This window comes from Epinephelus moara, chromosome 19 (assembly GCF_006386435.1).
Source record: "Epinephelus moara isolate mb chromosome 19, YSFRI_EMoa_1.0, whole genome shotgun sequence".
NCBI classification, from domain to species: Eukaryota; Metazoa; Chordata; class Actinopteri; order Perciformes; family Serranidae; genus Epinephelus; species Epinephelus moara.
Genome location: NC_065524.1, coordinates 27379643 through 27403254, shown reverse-complemented (window position 1 = coordinate 27403254; position 23612 = coordinate 27379643). Strand labels below are relative to the sequence as shown.

Genomic DNA, 23612 nt, shown 5'->3' with positions numbered 1-23612 from the left:
CATCAGATCCAGAGCTTAAATTTACTGGTGTGTCACCAAATACGCCCTGCTATCCTGGGTAAAATGAAAATTTAAGAGTGCTAACGATATGCTAGTACTAAGTGGCCAAAACGAGAGTGCCAAATGAAACTGGTACAGTAGCACAAGAACAGAGACACTCCGGCATGTTTTATTAACTGGGCAGTGCTCTGGAAACAACCCATTATGTCTGAGAGAAACACCCATTTAGACTAGATTCATGCAGAGTGCAGCAGGTCGCACACTGTGATTGAGAGTGACTCAGCACTGTTTGTGCAGAGATGCTGAAAGCAAACTTTTACTTTCAAAACTAAGCTTGCAGTCTCCAGCACATCAGTCGTCCAATGTCTTGTCCCAAGGACATAAAGACTCTATAATATCACATGACTCAAAGCCTCGAGGGATTACTGCATGAGATGTAAAGGTTTTAAAGAGAGCAAGCCCACAGCCTGGTGTAGTGCAAGCTCAGAGCGGTTACATCACCTGAGGCTAATAAGACACAGAGTGACTGGATGAAGCAGAGGCACACACTTCATTTTATCTGTCAGAGAAGCTGATATAAGCCCCATGACAGCTGTGACATGCTGACAAGTGCAGACACCTGGTGGGGCGCATACTGAATCTGCCACGCTTCTGCCCTCAATAAAGGAACAGCATGCAGTCCACACATCATATTAAGTACTGCCAGACAAATAGTAACAGCAATGACAGGAAATGCGTTTGTGACAGAAAGTGCCTGTCTTTATCTGCTTCTTCTAACTTTTTCTTTTATTTATTTCTACTTATAGACCATGCACATGCACGCAGGTGTTCTGTGCACCTCTGCTCAGGTAGATATTGGACAGAGATGGAATCAATCAAGCACAGTCTGTGAAAACGCTCATACAGTCCAGACATCAGGTCTAATCAGGCAAAGTGAAAACACCTGTCTGGGTCTACCAACGGTATGCAGGAGATTTAGATTAAACAAATTATTGTGCTCCAGCAAAGCTGAATTATATACCTTGAAACTCAATGCCAGCATGTTTTTCTGACAACTGTGCATTGCAAAACAATGACATCAAACTCATGTTTCTACGCTGCTGGAAACTTGCGACAAGAAGGAGTAATGGCAGAGAGAAGAAAAAGTCCCCAACATGGTTTCATTTCACAAGGAAATATTACAACAGTGTTGCCTGTGATCCCTGTAAAATGATAATATAAAGCAAAGGTGGACACACCTGCAATATGCTGAGACATCTTCCTATGCAATATGTGCTTAAATTCAAGGGATGCCATGTATTTGATGCTCTAAGCACGAGTGCCACTGCCTCCCAACTATGCACCATGTCCACTACCGAGGGTAAATATTCTATGTTATAATAACATTAGCACCACACAGGCCGGCTTAGCTGATTCTTTCTTGGACTAAGAAAACCTACACTAAAACAAAGATTGTACAAATATTCTCTCATGATGACAGACAGACTGTAGCCCCACTGTGTTCAGACTCACAGACAAAACAAGGAATCAATGAGGAAATCGTACCATTAACATTTGTGCTTTTCCTACTATGACATGTCACAGTATCTGCTGTGAAACAGGCCTATTCCAAGCTGAGTCAAATATTTCTGACATTTCAGCAACTGCTCATTGTGTCTTGGCAATAAATGTCATCATCAGGCCAATAATGACCACACATTAGCTGCTACCACCCTGCATTGTGTTCATAATGACACCTGTGCAAACACGCTATTTGGAGTAAAAGAACAGAGAGGCTCATACACGGTGAAAAACACTCAACCCATTCCATTCAATAGTGCTGCTTTCTGTGCAGAAAACATCACTTATATACAACCTGCAATCTGAAAATAACAGTTACCACATATCACAGTGCAAATGAGGACGCTGTAAATGTATCACTTGCTAGAAAAATGTAATAAAAAAGTTTATTGTTTAACGTCTAACACTTAAACGTCGCTCCTCATCTTCCACAAATCAAGGCAGGGCTATTTTCCTCAGCCATGCCATCTCTCACTATCATTTCCCGATTCACCCATTGATGCTGTAATTCAGCTCAACATTTTTCATCACAGCCTTTGAAATTTTTACGACTTCAGGGTATATCAATCACCTCACCAAAGACTCCCACCAACACATGAAAATCAATTGCAAAGTAAAATGTGAATAAGGTAAAAAGTGCTGCTATATATTACAGTGTGTGGGATTTATAATTTGAAGGGCATTTCCTGAACTTTCAAGGGCGTTTTCGCCCCAAGCGCCTGTCAATTTCTGACCCCGTGTCAGTGCATCTGAGATCCTGTGTCTACAGTCTGCTACACTCTGAGCTATTCCGAGCCCTTAAACATCTGTGGTCTTACCCAGGGAACTGATAAGCGTGGCTAAGTATAGCACTAATGATAGGCCACATAGAGAGAGAGAGTAGAGGGCACGGAGGATCAGAGAGAAGTCAAATCGATTCGCTGGGCTCTGAGCACAACACACACATGAAAACAAGCACAAAACTTTTCATTATTCGCCGTGACCAAATCTCTGGACATTTTAAGTACTCAGCTATTAGATCCCTCTTTGATTTCGAGCTATAGTCAGTGGGACAGAGGAGTGTGCAAACAAAATCTCCATGTTGTTCCAATAAGTAAGATCTGAGAGAATTGACAGCACACAGTGAATGCTACAGTGCGTAGGATGCACACAGCTCATGTCTAATGTTTTGAAAGGTTCTTTAACTCTCACCTACGTGGCCTCCATCAGTCTGTGATTTCTGGCGTTGCAACACAAATGACTCAACACTTCTCTGTGCTGTAAGAAGTCACTTTTAGCATCATGCAACCACATTTTATCATCTTATCTTGGCCTCAAGGTCGCCCTAAGGGGGCATAACAGCGTCTTGGAATGACTAGCATGCGCAGGGTAATGTGTATAATGTGTATCTTCACACATAGCTAGACGCTGACAGTTAGGGCACACACGAAGACAGGCAGACAACAGAGACACAGTCAGGGAAAACTCGCACATAATGAACTGCAATTTGGGGGGTCTTTAGCAGGCAGACACATAGTGGAGACATTCAGCTGTTGTTGCGGGGAATCAGATTGTAAACACACCCTCAGCTAAGGTGGCGCTCCACAACCTATGCCAACAGGTGCCTGAGGAACACACACATGGATTTGCATGTGTGTGTGTGTGTGTGTAAACGCAACCCCACCCTGACACCGAGCACAGAGGAATGTCCATCTCACTTACACTAAGGGCAATCAGTCATGCCTTATCCTAATGTGTGCTGGCGCGTTGATGCCATGGCGCTTTGCACCGTCTGGGGCACAGCCTAAAATGGTACACACACATAGTTATGAGGCTTGACTGACAGCAACTTCAGTTGTGGTGTAAAAATATGAATATGTGAGGCTGCGCTGCGTGGTATAAAAACCCTGGTTAAATTTGAACTCCTGTCTGAGCGGAGCGTGAAGGCTCATGAGTCATCTTAAGTTACCCTTTAATCCTGACATGTGCATGAGTAACATACATCTCAGTGGTGTGTGACTCAAACGACACTGAGCTCCCTTCAAGTACCAACTATTGAGCCACACAGAGAGGACTGTGTAACACTTGTCAAGCAGAAACACTTTACACATTATGAAATTACCGTGCACATAATTTCTGCTAGAAATTGTTATGTAATAAGTAACTTTTTATAGGCTTATTACATAAAGGATTGGTCATCCTCATTCATGGTACAGTGACTCTTTCCAGGGCATGTTATGACTGTGGGGGTAATGTTGTGACGTCAGAAAACATGGCCTCTTCTGCTTCACTGGGCATCACTGGGGAATATCATCACAGGCTCTTCTGGGGTTGTTTTGCTTTCATTAGTTTAATAGAATACACATGTAAAAAGCATGTAGCCACCATGTTATGTACCCACACATATATAATGACAAAAATAAGGAGATTTAATACAACATAAAGACAGCCAATATTGTTTTCCCATCATTTCACAGTCATAATATGACTTATAGCCTGAAACATGTGTAATATGGTTGCACTTACCTGAATTATGCAGTTAAAAGCATGTTTACAGCCTCAGCCATGGGTCAGCAAACAGTCAACTTGTTTGTTGTCTTCATAACATGTTGTAAAGTGAAGCAGAGGTAGCTCAGTCTTTCACTTTCCGTTTAAAACAGTCTTCAAACAGTAGGATTCATTGAAGTAGTGGTAGTTAGCCCATAGTCACTGGGCTGCACAAGTTCAATGAGAAGCTATCAAGTCTCTAAATGTACTTATGTTGACAATTAAGACGAGATAACTGGAAAAAAGACGAGTAAAATGTTGGGAATTCCTCTTGTTTCCATGAAGTACTTCCAATTTAAGGTTATAACAGCCCGGAGCTACTGTATCATTGAGCCGTTGGTGTAACTGTCACGATGTCAACACCAACCAACTGATGATACCGACCGTTACCGACTGTGAAAAAATAAAAAAACGGTCCGTAAAGCGACGCGAAGACTGAACGTGAAAATGCTGTAAAATCCTCATAGAAAACAGCCTCTAAATTAAAGTAACCACAGCAGTGACCACACGGCGCAGACTGACTTCCCAAAGCAGTTTATCATTCCGACATCGTCCTCCTCGCGCTCCCAGCTGGGCGGAGCGTCCATGGATGTCAGCTGGGTCTCAAAGGGTGACATGGTGCAGCTAATCTCAAAGTGCTGCTTATTTTTAGAGCTTTGTGTGCGTGTTTTGTAATGATTCAATTAGTTTAACGGAGTGTGAATGTATTAAAAAGGTAGCTCCGCTCACCAACGGCAAACTAGCTTGGAAACTACAGTGGTCTGTTGGTGTGACGTCAGAGTATAATGAGAGACACGTGTGTAGTGGTGGTGTGCCAAGAGAAAATCACTTTCCTTTCAGAGTTGGGTTTGATTCTTATCTATGTATAATTTTCCAGTAACCCCTAAGAAATTTGCTACAGTTTTTGATACCTTTCCCCTATGCAGCTGACTACCCAGTAGGAAAAATCTCCCAAAAAAATAAGAGAGTCATGTGTGCCCTATTTAACAAGATGTCTCTATTCCATATATTGTGGCATATTGGAATCAGCTTGTAAATTATTTATATATTGGAAGAAAGTTTGGATGCTTCCTCATAAACACCTGATTGTGAATAAGGTTCAGCAGGTGTCCTTTAAAATTATTCATAAATACAACCCTGCCAATCACTACATGCAAAACTACAAAAAAAGGACATTAACACATACTGCTCTCTCTGCAATGAAACTGTGTCACACCTTTTATGGCTTTGTTCTCACACCAAGAAATTCTGGAAGGACTTTTGCAGATTTATCATGGACCATGTCTCTACAAAAGGATGTTGAACACTATTTGAAACTGCTTTTAGATTCAACCAACAAAAAGGCTATTAGGACACTTGACATTTGTATGTCTTATAATATCCTTTTGTAGTATGTTATCCCCCTGGCTTTCCGTTTCTGTTATTGTTGGGTTTTGTATCCTGTCAGCTGTATATTGAGTCCTTGTACTGTATTATTTGAATAAAGAATGATTAAAACAGCTACCCAGCAGTATCTAAAGCAGGGGTGTCAAACTCATTTTAGTTCATGGGCCACAAGCAGCCCAATTTGATCTCCAATAAAACATCACACAATAACCCATAAGCACCATCAGCTCCAATGTTTTCCCTTTTTTGTCTGAAGAATTACAAGTACATTCTGTGGACGTTCATTCTTTTACAAAACAGATGAACAGCCTGAGATGTCTTAAGAAATATAAGTGCAGTTTTAACAATATGTCTCAGTTTTTCCACATTCAGTCAGACTGTCATTACATGTGCATTTATCCACACATTTCCTGATACAGATTCTTTTGAACTGAGGCTGCTAAATGACAATAGTTTGCACAATGTTCAATATCTGTAAACATGGTCACAGTAAGTATTTATTGTTATATTAGAAAACTGTATCCTGGTCAGGGTGGAAAAGCCTCTAAAACAGAATTTTACATGGAGTAGGCATTGTTTAACATGCTCCTGAAACTTGGTACCTCTTAGTCCATTCAGCCAGTGGGCTGGATTGGACCCTTTGGTGGGCCGCATGTTTGACACCCCTGATCTAAAGTAATTAAAATTTACTTTAACGTTATCATCAGCAGCATTAAGGTATTATACACATTAATGTATCAATAATTATAATACAATTATACAGAATTTAGATTGTTATGAAATTAGTGAAACTGTATGATGATTTTTGGTACTTTATGTAAAGACTTTTACTTGTAACAGAGTATTTCTACACTATGGTATTGCTACTTTTACTAAAGTAGATTTAGATTACTAATACAAAATCTTATCTGCAAATAAAGGTATTTACTGATCCTGTGGGAAGGGAATTTATCAGCCACCCAGCAATATTTAAAGTAATTAAAAGTAGCAGCACCTTTAACATCAGCAACATTTATATTTTGTTTATATTAAGGCACCAATAATATCACGCATTTATAGAAAATGTATTATTCAGAAATGTGTCAAACTGCATAAACATTTTATTTTACTTTTGGCACTTTAAGTAAAGTTAATGCCAATACTTATGTACAAGTTGAATACATGACTTTTACTTGTAACAGAGTATTTCCACACTGTGGCACTGCTATTTCTACTCAAGTAGAAGATCTGAGTACTTCCACCCCTGTTATTACCTTATGCTTAGTAGCACTTATACCCTAGAAAGCTGTTGTTAGTTGGAGTAGTATGTCTTGTGGTTCTAACTAATGGCTTTTGAGGCAAAAAGAATAAAAAATATTATAATGCTTGATAAGAAAAACATTTGGGTTGTTGGGTTATAACCTTGTGCTGAGTAAGCTATTTACTCCACTTCATTACTTTAATTACTGTAGTTTGTGGTTTCTCATCTTATGAAAGAGCACAACTGTCCCTACCTCTAAGATGTGAGAGGAGGATAGAGGATTTAATTAACACACTTCATTTGGAAAGGACAAGGTGTGCCCTGAAAGACAGGCTCCAACAATGCAATCTTGCAACCACAAATCTAGCACAACAGCTCAAACCGTAGCAAGCACTGCACAACAACTGAGATGACTGAAGAGTGATGGGTCTCTGTGGGTGGAGGGAGGTGGGAGTGGAGAAGTGGTGTGGGTATGGGAGGGTAGACTTGTGACTATGGGGATAATGGTCAGCTTGTTATTGTTCTCTTTCTTATTATTTTATGCTGATGTAGCCTAATTGCACTTTATTTCATACTACCTTTTGGACTTTTACCTTCGTAGAAATTTGAATTTGTAACAGAGTATTTCAACGCTGTGGTATTGCTACTTTTACTGAAGTAGAATATCTAAGTACTTCCACCCCTGTTATTACCTTGTGCTTAGTATAAACCAGTATAGCACTAGAGAGTTGTTGTTAGTTGTCATAGGAGGCTTAGTGGTGGTGCCATTTTCTAACTAATGTTTTTAGTAAAGACAAAAACACAAACAAAGTTACATGGATCAGTTGTAAGCCATTGATAAGAAAAATATTTGGGTTGCCAGGTTGGGAAACAACCCTTAGGTTAGTCAAACTGTCTGAATGATTAACCAAACAGCTGAAGGGGTTTTAACGACCTGTATAGTGACCAAAGGCTTTTCTTTACCTGACCTACAACCACTATAAAGAAAAATATTTATACAAGTAGATGCAACTTCTAAACCCCCTTTAAAGGCGGCCTTATTAGAGGGTGGTGTCTACAGCCATAGTAGCCTATTTCCTTCTCTAATAGCACAATAAACAACAATACATGTGAAATTTTAGGCTTTAAAGCTCCCCAGAACTGTTGTGTTAGAGATTACAGACTCATGCATGCTTTAATAAAAGCATTAGTTAGTGTCACACCTTAAGGTGTTGTACAAAGCCTTATTTAAAGCATTTATAAGACTCTCTAAGAACTTTGCTGATGACTAGGGGATGATCGCACAATAGCAGATGTTGTTATCGTGGTAATTTTATTTTGTGGTTAGTTAATGCTAATTTGGTTCGGTTAAATTATGCTTGTTTAATCATCAGTGTAATATAATCAAGCTTTATTGCACAATGTGCCTAAGATGTCCCTAAATTCAGGGACTGATCGTAACAAGATTAGCTCAGGGCCTCTATTGTATCCCTGTTTGTCATCCTTTCTGTCATGCAAATTTTACAAGACAGGTGGTCAATGCAGGTAACAAAACAAGACCCGCCTTAAGGCTGCTATAAGTTTGGGTGATATTGTGATATGGTGGGTTTTTTTCCCAAACAACTTTGCAATTACTCAAATTAGCACAAAGCTAATCTTATATATACTGACTATTAGGTTTTTCAGACCCCTGAAGGTCTCGGGCCCTGGGGCAGCTGCTCACATTTCCCTAAATCACAACAAACAAAACACTCACAGACATGCTGCTGCTTTACCAACAGGGTGCACATACTTATTTTCAAGGATATATTTATTTTATAATTTTTCTGTTTTACTTATTCATGGTTTTTTTGTATCGTGTTTTCTCCTCAATTTAATATTCAGTACTTCTTCTGCACTTTGAGAGGAGCTTACTCAGGGAAAATGTTTAGAGCATGGTTTTATTAAATATTTTAAGAGGAAACTGAGTCAAAAAACAACTTTTAAACCAAAGTATTCACAAAATTATGGCTTCATAACTTTTTTGATTAAAATACATTTTGTGATTTTTACCTGCAGGCCCTACAGTTTGTGCCTGTTTTACAGTGAAGCTGTTATTGACTAATACAACCACTAGAGTGCAGCCTTTTCCTTATTATCGCCCTTGACAGTTCATACTTTCAGAGGTGTCCTTTCTCCACACATGCATTTCCCTTTACCTTTTGGTATGTGTTTGCACGTGTCTGAAATATAAAGGGAGCTTGAATGTGCTAACAGCAGGAAGGGAAGAAGAAGTGTGACCATATGTTCTCTCTGGCTTGTAAATCTCTCTGTGGACCAGAGCCAACTTCAATGAAAACCACCCCACTTCCAAAACAACTCATCCCCTCTCCCTCTCCTTTACTGTCTTTCTCAGTAAATACAGCTCTCCCATACTTTCCCTCATATTCCATCTCAGCCACACTGAGCTGCAGAGTGTCTTTAAACCACTGAGTTCAGCTACCTGTGCACTCACTCGGCTGCAATCAACAAAGAGCTAAGTGAAGGGAAGAAAGTCAGACAGACAGGGGAAAGCAGAGAGGAGGGGTTAGATAAGGCAAGAATGTAAAAATAGATGGATCAAATGAAAAGACAAAAGTAAAGACTGCTGAAGAAAGCAGTAAAAAAGGGTACACCCTCACAGGAGCCGGTGAGACGGAGAGACAAAGGTATCTGGCAACAAGGAAAAGAAGGAGAGCACTAACAAGGGAATAACAACAGAAGAAAGGAGTGACAGAGGCCCAGGTAAGATGGATTTTTTTCCCAAGCAGGCAGGGGGAAAGAGAGTAACTTGTTAGACTGTAATAACTTCCTCAACTGAAAGCTGAATGTCCTCTCTGTGTAATTCAACCCTCTGTTTCCTCTGTAATGGAAAATAATTGTTTTCTTGAGACTCAATGAGCTGCATTGTTTCCCGCTACATTATCGGAATGACTGGAAATAGAGTAATAGTCGTGTAAACGACACCACAGAAGAAAGAAAGAAAAAATGCATCTATTAATGGAGCATTATCAGGGTAAATTGATAGTCCTTCAGTGCTATTTATTTCTCAGCTTTTAACTGAAATGTAATTGATATCAAGAAATGTAAAGGTAGACGGGCGACGCTGCTGGAAATACAAACAAATATGTATGATCTTTTTCTGTATATGTTCAACAGAGATAGAAACCACATCTAAGTGTGCCTGACTGGAGTCCAATATTTCACTCCTGCAGGATCATTTGTCAGTGTCTACCCGCCCACTGGATGTTTCAGCCATGAACATGAGCTTGACCTTTGCCTTGTTTCTTGTCCTGAGTCTTCACACTTGTACATCCATGGTGAGTCTACCTCTGTCTGTGGCTTCTGTCCAAATTTTCTCACATAGTAGTTGGGCACAAAGTTTAAAGGGACAGTTCACACCAAAGAAAAAGACTTTTTTTTTTTCTCACCTGTAGTGCTATATATCAGTCTTGAGGTAGGTGTAAGTTGCCAAGTGTTGGAGATATCGGCCGTATCTACCCTCTCTTGAATATAATGTAGCTAGATGGCAATCAGCTCAACAATCATGAATCCAGAAATCATGACCAGGATACTCAAGGTAATCCACAGACCTTGATGTAAGCAGTTTTTAATAAGGAACTATTTTCTTTCTACCAAACTACACCTATCAATCATAACTCTGCGAGGAAGGAATCGTGCATCTACTCCCAGCTCACCTGGCACCACTGAGCTAGCAAACGTTACAGCTCGGCCAAAGAGGAAGTGATTCATTCTTACATCTCGTGCTGTCATGCACACAAGCCTCTTGTCCATGAGAAGATGCACGCTTTCCTCTGCATGGCGATACGGTTAGCAGGTGTAGTTCAGCAGAAACAAAATACTTCCTACATGAAACTGCTCACAACAAGTGCTGAGGATTATCTTGAGTAACAGGGTCATGATTTCTGAAAAGACACATTGCTGATTTGCACATTTTGGTGCTTTAAGAGCCACTAGCCGAGTGCCATCTAGTTCCATCATATTCAACATCTCTACAGCCAAAATCTCCAATACTCAGCAACCAACACCAAAACACTCTAGACTGATAAATACAGGTGATGATTCTGCATCAAACTGTCCCTTTAATAAAAAAAAAAAAGATGAGCTGGTTTCATGAGCAGGGAATGGTAAAAGATCACATGGATATTTTGTAAGATACCATCATGCAGTTCCAGTCATCAGGATTGTTTGGTGATAGGTGTTTGAATAGCAGCTCACGAGCGATGGAAGCATGGCTCCAGTAATTTGGGTCAGCCTTGCACCTGTTTCTCATCTCATCTGGTTGGACTTTGGGGGCAGATGTGGACCTGGCGCCAACTACAAAGTTTCTAGAAATACAAGTTAGGAACTGGGGCACATGATGGAAGATGGATGTGATATAGAACGCATACCATTTTCATTGTGGTTTCATTTAATGTTTTTTTAATCATTTAAAGTACACTGACCTCAAGATGTTGACATTTTTGGGATTATTTAGACTGCTAATAACCTTCCTCCCCTGCAATGCATCACAGAAATGATTTTCATGTGGGGGCACATCATTAAGGCTCATGATCCAGAGTTTGAGACAATAGGTTTGCATTGACAGACAAGTTCATACCTGAGTTAGTGCATGCCTGTGGAACAACATGAAAAGAAAAACATATGATCATTTCAGCTCTGCAGAGAACATGATAGGGTGGGTGTGTGTGTGTGTGTGTGTGTGTGTCAGGGAGGCAGAGCCCAGCGCAGACAGAGGCAAGCTGAGGAGAGCCTGAGACCGTACATTGGCAGAGTAGAGCCAGGTAAGACTTTAATGTACAGTATACAAGAGGAATGCACGTCAGTTTTACATCTCTCATAGACACAGTAAGTTCTGCCTGAGGGTATTTTTGCTCTTTTTCTAAAGTCAAAGGTCCAATAAAGCATAATGAGCTGTAGCAAATCAGTTTTTTCCACATCAAGTGATTAAAATATGTTGAAAATTGTTTAGATAGCTGGTACGTCACCTTTTAAAAGCTGTCAGGGAGAGTTCAGAGTCAAAAAAGTACAAGATAAATGTACATTAACATGTGTGTAATGAGAAGAATGAGCAGACGATGATCTATATAGTTAGTATTCCTTCATTCATTTCCAAAAGAAGACATTTTGGCTGTAAATTCTGGACCTAGAACTGAATGTATAGCACTGGTGGCCAGGTGGTTGTCATCATTCATTTGCTTTTCTTTTCCCTCCTCTAACTTACTCTGTTGTTTCATCCACCACTCTGTGGCATTTCATCATCTTAAATAGACCCTTACAAGATAATGCTCTCATCCAAAACACCTTTAATCACTGAAAGCTGAATAACTGGTTATCAGAGCAGGCCTATAATCAGGCAAAGAAAACACAGACGTAAAACTATAGGAAACAGAATAACTGTGTTGTAACAAGATTGTTTCTTCATGTTTCAGAAAAGCTTTGTGAGCTGCTGAAATGCCACAGTCCTGTGGGATCTTGGTGTCAGGCAGTTCAGGAAAACGGAGTCCTCGTCCCCAAGTGTGTTTGTCCTGAGTCCTGTCCACGGTAAACTGATTTTGATCATTTCTGTTTCTGACCAGCAGATGTTCTCAAATGTATCTTTCATCTGTTTGCATAGTTCACTGTCTTTGATTTGGAAATGATGCACATATAAAACTGAAAAAAGATGTAGATTTTGGGATGAATTCATGATGTACACATGTGCACATTGTACGATCCATCTTCACATCATGTTTTGCATTTGGGCATTGGCTCATGTGATCAGGCAGAGGGCACCAGTGTGCAGTGTTCTGGGAAGGACCTATGGGAATGAGTGTTTGCTGCATAAAGAAGCCTGCAGAAAGAGACGCCGCACTGGACTGGCTCACACAGGACCCTGTCTGGGTAAACACACACACACAGCATTAGATATTACACACAGTTTCCACTGTGTGCTGCAGCCTGCCAACTAAGCTCCTTCTTGATCAGTCCCCAAGGCTAAATGCACCGAGGAGGAGTTAAGCCAGTTTCCATATCGTCTCCTGGACTGGTTTCTGCTCCTGAGTCGTATGGGGGAGTCCTACGCACCTGCAGCCCCGCCCCAGAGCTGCCTCAGCCACACCCAAAGGACACAACTAGCAAAGGTAGCCGGAACTTCACACTTGAGTCTAAACAGCAGACTGATACACCAGAGAGGAAGAGGATGATCGTAGTGAACGTGATTAATGATCTGCCATGACCTCAGCTAATGACGACACAAATGAAATCAATATCCACAACAAAATGTAATGCTAAAGGAACTATAGCCGGAAGAAGAACATACCCAGGGATCACTTTCACCCCCAGAGAAACCTAACACTGAACACAAAGTTGTTTTTGACACCAGACACCGTCATCACACTAATATACAAACTGCACTTCTTGCATTGTCCAGCCAAGAAATCGATGCTAACAACCCACTGTAAGTGGCAAGTTATTGTGTTGCTTGTGGTGTGGTCGTCCACAGATTGAGACAGGGGCTCTCAAGAACACCATGTATAAATAGGATTTGGTCAATAATCACTAAATTATTCAATAAGATGGTGAATGGAGGGATAACTTAATACCCACCCGCCAGCCGACTTGACCTCCTGGCCTCAGATGAATTAAATGAACACTCATGCATTATTTTGATGATCTGAAAAATGATATACTTTTTTGTGGAGTGAAACTATTTTTGTGGCACTTCACACATCTCCAACACTGTGTATATATTACCTAGATTTAGGGTTTCGTCTTTCAATATTAACTCTAGGATAGAACTTTTTGAGAGTCTACAGCCATGCTAGCGGCTCTGTGAGGCTGTACTTAGGCACAGTGATGCTTTGAGCTAAAAGAGCTAATGTCAACGGTGGGTCAGCCTTATGTTCCCTCAGCCCTATGTTCCCTCAGCCCTGTGATCCCTCAGCCCCGTGATCCCTCAGTCATATGTTCTCCAGTGCTGTGTTCCCTCAGCCCTATGTTCCCACACCCTGTGATCCGAAAGCCTTATGTCTTCTCAGCTCCATGCTCCTTGAGCCCTGTGATCCCTTAATCCTATGTTTCCTCAGCGCTGTGATTTCTCAGTCATATGTTCTCGAGCGCTTTCCTGTGATCCCTCAGCCCTATGTCTCCTCAGCTCTATGTTCCCTCAGTCCTGAGATCCCTCAGCCCTATGTTCTCTCAGCCCTGTGATCCCTCAACCCTAAGGTTCCTCAACGCTGTGATCCCTTTGCTTTATGTTCTCCAGGGCTACGTTCCCTTAGTCCTATGTTCCCCCAGCCCAGTGATCCATCAGCCCTATGACCCATCAGTCTTAGGTTCCCTCAGTCCGATGTTCCCTCTGCCCTGTAATCCCTCACTCCTATGTTCCCTCAGTCCTTTGTTCCCTCAGTTTTATGATCCCACAGCCCTGTGATCCCTTAACCCTATGGCCCCTCATCCTTATGGTCCCTCAGCCCTGAGATATCTCAGTCATATATTCCCTCTGCCCCATATGCCCTCAGCCCTATGTTCCCTCAGTCCTGTGTTCCCTCAGCTCTATGCTCTCTTAGCCCTAGGTTCTCTCAGTCTTGTGACCCCTCAACCCTATGTTCCCTCAGTCTTGTGATCCCTCAGCCCTATGTTCCCTCAGCCCTGTGATCCCTCAGCCCTGTGTTCCCTTAGACTTATGTTCTCCTTAACCCTATATATTTTAAATTAAATTTGTCCCTTTGTTCCCTCAACTCAATGTTCTCTCATGAACATTTTTTCCATCTTAAATTACACCTGATGTTCCCTCAGTTTCCATTTTAAAATCTGTCAACAACTTTTTGAGATAGCACACTAACAATATTGATTAAACACACCAACAGACAAACAAACTAACTGGAGTTAAATCACTACCTCCTTGGTGAAGGGGCTAATCTGAGGGAACAAAGACACACTCCCACATCTTCCAAACATGTATATGTTTAGCAGGTATAATCGTATAATGTTTACCTTCTTAATTTAGCATGTTAGCGCAGCACTAAACACAAAATACAGCTGAGGTGTGTTGGGCAGATTAAAATTTAGACCTGATGTTGGTGCCTCTTGAACATTCAGTACAAAATCTCATGGCAATCCATCCAACAGACGTTAAGATATTTCAGTGAGGACCAAGGTGAAGGATGGTTGCCAGGCAAGCGTGTCTAACAGTGCATGGTAATTTAATTTACTGGCATATAAATTAAATAAGCACTGCAAATAACGATAAACTGAACACTTTTATCTCTCTTCTTTTCTCTCTGTAGCAAAGATTTGCCATACTGGACAAGAACAACGATGGAAAGTTGAGCCGCAGGGACCTGAGGAAGCTGCGTTACAAGAAGATGCCTCTGGAGCACTGCGCTGCACAGTTCTTTCAGTCAGTACCTCCTCCAGCCGCCACAGTTTTGCCTTCAATATTATAAGTATTGGATGACAGGAGAAATTATATGATGGTGATTCAAATTTGAATGAAATTAGCACTGGCACCTTTTTTTGTTTCTGAAAAGTGAGAAGGACATACCATCACAGCATTCACATACACTAACTAATGACTCATTTAGTGTTGCATGTATTTTCAGGCAGCCAGTTGCATGGGAGGAAAACAATCTATGATTACATGGCCTATTTAATAAGTGGGTAAAATCCTTCCTACCATAAGGTGACTGAGTTGTCAATAACGTAAGGGCAGTGTTGCTCACCATGTTCATATCACCATCACCTTATGTCACACAATGGTTCATAATGTGCACCTTCTGTCTCTTGCAATATGTTACTTTCCAGCTAATTACTGAAACACCAAGGGTTAAAATGTCACACTGCGATGCATTTCGCCCCCGCTCTGTGACCAAGCTGCACCTCCCACCATGCTGTTCTCTCTGCACGGCATCTATCCATTCATCCTCCATGCCAGCACCCGCTTCCTGTGTCCTCCTCCCCTTCGATCTTATGACCACCCCATCTCTCCATCATCTTACTCCTCCTCCATGTTGAAGCACTTCTTTCCCCCTTCTGTGCTTCCTACTTTAATCTTCCTCTGACTCCCTCTCCATCAATCCTTCCCTAATTTCCACTCATTCTTTCATCCTCTATCTCTCCCCCCTTCTCCACCACTCATACTCCCACCCAACCCCCTTTTCTCTGCCAGTCTGCAGTGACAGGTTTTGTGGGAGTAGGGCTGGCTGTGTCAATGTCAAGCCATTCCCAGCAATGATAATGTTTATTACCCACTGTGTCTCCCGCTGCCCATGGATTAACACAAATTGAAGGAGTACCCTTCAGAGACAATGCTGCAGGGTGAACTGAAAGACAATGGCTGTTGAAGAGCCCCAGTGCAGTTGCGTCTTCATACCATCTCCATTTGTATCAGTCATGTTGTGTGTGCATTCAAGTGTATGCGTTCATAAGAGTGAGTGTGTTATGATGTCACCATGTGTTATACTGTGCTGTGATTGCAGGTCATGTGACCGCAACAGGAACAGGAAGGTGACCCTGCGAGAATGGACAACCTGTCTGGTGGATCGCTCCGAGGCCTGGTTCTACCATTTCATGTGTCAGTCACAACTTTTGCCCAATGTTGCTGTAGTATCTCATGGTTACAGATAGATGTTGATGAAGGTTATAGTTTACTGTTTAGTTTATGTGTTCTTCCATAATCATCCACACATTTTTTCAGTTTTACTCCAACCTTAGGTCTAAAACAGGATCCTTTTTAGAAAAAATATTTCCTGGGTGATGATTACACTCATTCATTCATTCATTCAAGCAGCAATTTAGTATTGCACGTCTATACACTTTGTGGACTTCCAAGAAGCAGATTAAAACAAGAATGGTGAAAAAAGATGCAGCGGAGGCCGAGACATGTTAACTTTATTGACTTTAACTGAGGACAATAATGACATTAATAGGGTCTAGACCAGGGCTGTCAAACATATGCCCCGGAGGCCAGAACAGGCCCGCCAAAGGGTCTGATCCGGCCCACTGAATGACCTTGCACACCTAATAGTGATGCACTTGTGGAGGCTAAGAGGTGCCAGGTTTCAGGAGCAAGTTAAACACTGAGTAGCTTTCTTCATGTAAAATGCTGCTTCAGAGGCTTTTCCACCCCGACCAGAATACAGTTCTTCTCTTTTCGTTTAGTTTGGTGTGGTGATGTCAGGATGACTACACAGGAGTGGAAATGTACAGAAAAATGCACATGTAATGACAACGAGTAGTAGACTGACTTCTTTAGACATTCCAGGATATTATGGTTTTACTGGTCCAACCCACTTGCGAACAAATCGGACTATATGTGGCCGGTGAACTAAAATGAGTTTGACACCCCTGGTCTAGACAAAGTACTCCTGATGGTGAGTTAAATGCACTCAGGCCTGATTGTTCATCCTTCGTATCTCAGATGTTAATATCTGTATTTCTTCTCTTGAATTTTAGTGTCTGAATTTGATGAGACGCCAAAATTCAAGATACATCATTCAAATCAGAACACAAGCATCCCACTGTTTTACTTGATTTATTTAGATCCAAACTGATTTTTAACCATTTGAATTTTAAAACTTTTTTTTTGAGCACTTAAATTTTCTGTCTGAATTTGTGCACCCTACAGATACTGCATATACATTGGAAATTACATTTCTGCACTGACTGCACAATTTTATAATGGCTGATGATCACATAAATTCAGATAGATGGTTTTCAGTGTAAAATAATTTGCTGCTATACATTATATTGCATTTAAATTTCAATATTAAAGATATACTATGTAGGATTCTTCTAAAAAAACAACAAAAAAAACAATGCATATACTCATACAGAAGAAGTCCCTCTCAGTCATCACTTATGACCCAGTAGAGGTGTGTGGTGGTGTATTTTTCTGCAGAGACTCTGCCCTCTGCTTGTATTTTCTTATTGTGTTCCATTCTTCTGTATGGGACATTTATGGACATTTATGTGCACCCCCACAACACTTAGGTGAGGTTGGAGCTTTATAAAAAGGTAGCAATCAGGTGACAAACTGTAAGCAGCAGGCATTCAAGGGACACAATGCAGAATAAATGTTAATATAGCAAGGCAAAATGCAAAATGAGAGTGAATCTGGGGTTGGCTGCATTGTTGGCAACACTCCTGCATAGTATACATGTAAGTATTTAGTAGTGATTAGATCTCACAGCCTCACATCTGTTTTGCATACAAGATTCCAATCTTTCAGATTCATTATTTGTCCATTTACTTTCACTGACATTTGCAACATATTTGCACATTTGCATTTTTTGTGCAAAAGAGGCCTTTACCAATCCAGTAAAGCCAATTGTTGATCTGCTTCTTTTTGTTTTATCGACAGCAATGAGGATGGGCTCCCGCCAGCTGTGTCCTACAATCAAAGAGAACTACCTTTGACATGAAAACAGCCGTGAACTCCTGCGTGTCTTTTGTACTCTAAAGAACCTGCTGAGGACCACATCACCACAGTCACCCGATTCTAAAGCTGCACGATGGCATCTCTACACACCGCTCACGCATCTGTTCCACGCCAGCAATGCAGCTCGTAACAAAGTGATTTATAACCTCATCAGTTCTCAAAGTCTGCTGGTTGTCTGTGCATTCATGTGTGTAAATAAATGTCTGGATGGACTGACCGCCAGCCGTGTTAATTACATTAGCTGACATTTGTACATTTGTGTTGTAAAAGAGCAGAGACAATAGGCAATATCAAGTACCAAATTACATGGCATGCTTTGAATAAGCAATTAAAGAAAGGCAGGATGACAGCAGTGCAGACAGACAGCATGATGTACACTGAATGACAAACTAGATGGGAAATAAAGATAAAGGGGAAAAGAAGCGCTTAGTATGGGATGACGTGACCGGAGAAGAGACAAAGAGATAATAAAGGGGGTGAAGGGGAGAAGTAGAGGAAAGTGTCATAATGCACTGGAGGAGAGCGAGGGAGGGAAGGAGGGAGGCAAAGTGACTGAAGGAAGGAGAGAGAAGTATAAAGTGTGTTTGTGAAAGATGGGAGGAGGTAATGCACTGTAAATGGGAGTTGAGAGTAATGGAGTAATGCATAAAAAATGGATCAGAAATGAGGGAAAGACTGGGAACAGAGAGTGAGGGGGGGAAGGGACGGCTGAGAACGCGGGAGTAACTGCGGAGAAGAGAAATGCAAGAAAAAGGGTTTTGATGCTGCAAAACATTTCCTTTATCGCCGCCTGTAAATAGCATCTGGGAGCATGATGCAGAATATTTGAAACACTTGACCTCTGTCAAGGTCAGAAAACTTGCATGATGCAAGCGTGCTGACTTCTTGTACCATCTGTAATATGTCTAAAAACTCTTGTTGCATCTTGTTTGTTTGCCTCTGTTGTGTGTGTGTGGACGCGTGTGTGGTTATGCTCGTGTTGGTGCTACAAGATCAATAGGAGGATGTGTGTGTGGCCTGGGGTTGGTTCTTCTTTGGTATGACTGGTTTCTCTGGACTAATTAGCCTTCAAATTTACCATGCCTGAAGGATGAAGAGGGGGGTGAGAAGGAGAGACATTGGAAAGAAGATGAAGAAAAGGAGGGGGGGGGGGGATTTCAGCACTGGATGTGAGATGCAGATTCAGTGCAGACACGAGGCAAACGAGGACCGAGGACTGCTTGCTCTACATGTCGTGCAAAAAGAAAGTGCATCATCATAAATATCAAAACAAGATGTTTTCATCCCATCAGATTTTCACTCAAAAACTTTTTGATAAAGTGGAGTGAGCCCACTGGAGGGCTGCAGTGTGGAGAAAAACAAGTCTGAAGTGGGTGAAAAACGAGGAAAACAAGCATGAAGACAGAACAAAAGTGGAGAGATTAACTGTACCGGACTGAAATGGAACTGTATTTGCTAATGATGAGTGACCTGCGGAACGGCAAGCTGTTGGTCCTGTCTCTCCGCTGTGTAAAAACACAAAGTCCTTACCCCCACTACCACCTCCGACAAACATCTCTCCTCAATCGCTCCCTTCTTCCCCAGGGACTACTTCCTTTATACGAAATAAATAAATAAAACGAGCTGTTGGGGCCACCCCTGGAGGTCCAGCACAGCCTACACACACCTCCTCCTCCTCCTCTTCATTGCTTCTCTTTCTTTGTGTGTCTTCATACCCCCCCTCCTCTGTGTTAATAGATTCCCTCTCATTACCTCTGGACCTCCGTCTCCATCTCCTTCCATCCCCCCATCCAAACACAGAGAGGGCAGTTGTAGATTGATCCACCTAATCCTACTTTACCTTCCTGTCTCACACACACACACACACACACACACGCTCACCTCCACTCCTACTGTCCTCCCCTGTCACACCCCATTTGGATATTAGAGGAGAGAGATATCTTTGTGCCACCCACCTCTCTAACCTTGTTCTCTCCCCTCCTCCTCCTCTGTTTGGTGCTGATCAGAGATCTGATCTGTGGTGGCTTGCTTGCATCACTCTCCCTCACACATTCACACACACACACGCACACACACACTCCCAAAGGACTGTGACAGCACAGGAGCAGATGGGCGGCTGGTGATGACATGTTGTTAAAAATAAGGATTCCTGTTAACCCGTTGTCAGCTAGCACACCCTCCTTCCCTCCCTCATGTCCCCCCATTTCATCTCATCTCTCCCTGTCAATTCCTCTCTATCACTTTCTCACTGTCAATCCCTCTTCCTCTCTTTACTCTCACACACTGTCAGTGTAGACGATTACTCACTTCCAAAGCCAACAGACTGTGGCAGTGAAAGCACGCAGCTCGAGACCCCCCGACCCCCAGAACATGATATTTAATACATGGTTGTCATAAAGACGGCCCCTTGCATAATGCATGGCTTGTAAGCAGACATCAATTATAGATGAAAAGGCCAGTTTTGCAGTTTCTTTTCATGCAATTATGCCAAATGAAATTTTTACTCTCACTTTATGTCGCTCTCAGCGCGGGTGGAGTTTGTCCGGTGACTGTATGTCCATAAATTATTAAACGGCAACACAAGAGGAGAGGAGCTGTGCGGATCAAAAGAAATATTCAGGCCAGTCACGATGGCAGTGAAACAGAGAGAGAGGATGCGTGTGAGAGCTTGCGAGAGTGTGTCACACAAGCCCGTGCATCAACTCCAGGTCTGACAGATGTCCGACAGATGACCAAAGTCTCAGGAAAACAGACTACATGGTGTTTCTGAAATTCACCCCCAAAACACGGCATAAAGTTGTTAGAAGGCAGCTCATACACAAAGTTGTATGTGTGCAGTAATCTCTCGAAGGTTAATCACCATCCAATCTTCAAAAGCAGCCGCCGTATCGTGCTCTGCCAGATTGCCGACTTTCAGAACTTCTTAGGGACTGTAAAGTGGGCCAGCGAATGGAGGGAGATACAGAGAGGAAGACTGGTGGCTTTGAAAGAGAGTCCAGCCGCAGCAAAGGGTCCTCACTCAAAAAAAAAGACCAGTTGTGATACATTTATTAATAGCGCTCATGTGCCACATTTTTTATTCTTCTTTGAAGTGATGTTGCAGACAGAGACAGAGAGGAAGGGAGGGATGAGGAGGAGAAGGGGGGGTCGCTCAGATTTTAGCCTCCGGTCAGACAATATTCCCTCTGGGTGTAGTGGGTCCCATTCACAGCGACCTCAATAGCCCTACATTGAAGTACCTGGTGAATGAGTGAGAAAAGGCCCCATCACAGAGTGGGAGAGGGGGAGTTTGCACACAATGTGGCAAGCCTTTTTCTATTTTCCTAATGATATTGATTAAAGAGCTCAGGAGAGAGAGCACCTACATGAGGCCCACCATTGTGTGGAGATGAGAGGGCTGGGTGGGGTTGGAGAGCCACTGATATGAATGCCCCTAATCCTCTGAGACCTACACTTGACCTATAGGTGGAGGACGTAAAGCCTTCAATATGGCCAACCTGTGTATAGAATCCATAGGTAGTCTCCGTCCAGTAGAAGTTCATTACAGTGTGCCCTCACTATAACATGCATGGGTTTTTAATTTCAGCTTCACAGACAGGAGGATTCACTCTGAAACAAGCCCCAGGTAGCTAATACAAGCCACTGAGCATACAAGCCTAATGTAGTTTAGCAGTTCTCCATAACTTCAGTGACACTAAGTGCAGGGATACAAAGTCTTAGACAAGAAAGATTTGCAGAGAAAGAAAAACTTAAAAGATTACTGTTAGAGGAAAAGCAGTCTGTACAGTAAATATGAAGCTACAGCTGGTTAGCTTAGCTTAGCACAAAGACAGGGGAACAACTAGCCTAGCTCCTAGCCTCACACAACTCCTCGTAAGACATTTTTACAATTTTATTTATGTACATATTAAACAATGTGTGAATTAGTGAGCTTTAGAGGTATTGGTAGGCAGATTTTGTTACCTTTACTCGACAAAGACAGGCTAGCAGTTTTGCCAAACATCATCTGCCTCTGGCTTTATTTTTACCATGAGAGAATGGTACTACTGAGCTTGTGATAAATCTTGACAGGAAAGCAAAAAAGCATATGTAGTGACTCAATACAATATAGCCTACACATGCTCACCATAACACAGAAGGGCGACAGCATGGCCCTTCTGTAATCATGACTCCAATCAGAAAATTCTGCTTTTCACGCCAGTACTTTGTGCTTTTCAACATGCTTCCATAACATGGTCAAAAATTGTTTGCTTCCTGTTCCACACACCTGATTCCCACTTCCTGGTGCTTACCCAGTTCAATAACTGCATGTGTAAGAAGGTAAGAATAAAATAAACAAAATTATATTATGGCTTCAACAGCATATGTAACAGAATGTCAGTTCATTCCTTTAAAAACATGAACAAGTGATTAATACATCCACTGTCAAATAGTTAGTAGCTTAATTTTGCATAAGAATTTACATCTTTAAACTTAGTTTAACTATCCCTCAACCTCCATCAATTAAATCAGTTGAAAATAATAAATACCTGTTGCAGTTTACTGTCAAATTATATATATTTATGTAACCCGATAAGACATTTTGCTGCATTTTGCTAACCAAGACATTAAATACTGGTAAAACTGCATTTATTTATTCACTATATATTATATATTTTATTTTTTCTTTAAAACTTGAATCCCCAAACCATCCTTTCGTAAAACTCACATTCAAAATTACACTCATGAGGCACCCTAGCTCACCTGGTAGAGCAGGTGCCCCATGTACAAAGGCCTTTTCCGTGCCACTGTGGCCACAGGTTCACCTCCAACCTATGGCCATTTCCTTCATGTCATCGCCCTCTTTCCTCCCCCCTTTCACATTAAAACAACTATCCTATTAATTAATGGCAAAAAAGCCCTAAAACATATCTTAAAAATAAGAAAAATTACACTCATGTTTTCTTAACTTTAGTTCAGTCAGCACCCTCAGATCCGCTGTAATCCCAAAGAGATCTGTTATCCTCATTTAATGGCAAAAAAGTACACACACCACATTAATAAAATCCTGTAGCTAAATCTAAATATGAGCTCTGAGTAGCATGATATAGTAGAGAAAATGATATGTTATATAGAAATCAAATATAGTTATATTATAGTTATATTTTATATCTTTGGAAAAAAATTCTCATTCTTTTAATTTATGGGAAAAATCTAAGTTAAAATTTGTCATGTTCCGTAGCAAAATATGTCTGAAGTCCACTGTTATCAACATGGCACAGTTTTCAATTTGTTTTTAAGTAAATAAGAACACTATGTATTTGCATAAATCCATTAAGCGTCTGATAGTCCGTCCTTTCATTTAAACATGTTCACTTAAAGGGAGTCTGAGCACCTGATTGAACAAGCGATAAGGGCACAAAGACAGTGTCACCTCTAACATGCTGTCTGAAGCCCCCTCCTTATAATACAGATGCTATC

At 41.4% G+C, this 23612-nt stretch overlaps 2 protein-coding genes across 3 annotated transcripts in view; one reads left to right on the top strand and one right to left on the bottom strand.

Annotated features, from left to right (window-relative positions):
- Window positions 1-4624, bottom strand: part of ccser2a (coiled-coil serine-rich protein 2a) — a 72470-nt gene extending 67846 nt beyond the window's left edge. For both annotated transcript variants that reach the window (XM_050071143.1, XM_050071146.1), the window contains exon 1: window positions 4066-4624. The gene's annotated coding sequence lies outside the window, so the exon portion shown is untranslated. The remainder of the gene's footprint in view (window positions 1-4065) is intronic.
- Window positions 4625-9383: 4759 nt separating this feature from the next.
- On the top strand, window positions 9384-18206 carry sparcl2 (SPARC-like 2). The gene is made up of 9 exons (XM_050071842.1): window positions 9384-9454; window positions 9925-10029; window positions 11442-11514; window positions 12163-12274; window positions 12495-12613; window positions 12698-12852; window positions 15001-15113; window positions 16192-16286; window positions 18075-18206. The coding sequence occupies exons 2-9, from the start codon at window positions 9967-9969 to the stop codon at window positions 18128-18130; spliced, it is 786 nt and encodes a 261-aa protein (XP_049927799.1). The 5' UTR covers window positions 9384-9454; window positions 9925-9966; the 3' UTR covers window positions 18131-18206.
- Window positions 18207-23612: the final 5406 nt, after the last annotated feature.

Excerpts from the sequence above, each read along its gene's own strand:
- sparcl2 (XM_050071842.1), top strand. The coding sequence starts at position 9,967 with ATGAACATGAGCTTGACCTTTGCCTTGTTTCTTGTCCTGAGTCTTCAC. Across the intron at positions 11,515-12,162 it reads CATTGGCAGAGTAGAGCCAG|AAAAGCTTTGTGAGCTGCTG; the intron begins GTAAGACTTTAA and ends TTCATGTTTCAG. Across the intron at positions 16,287-18,074 it reads CTGGTTCTACCATTTCATGT|CAATGAGGATGGGCTCCCGC; the intron begins GTCAGTCACAAC and ends TTTTATCGACAG.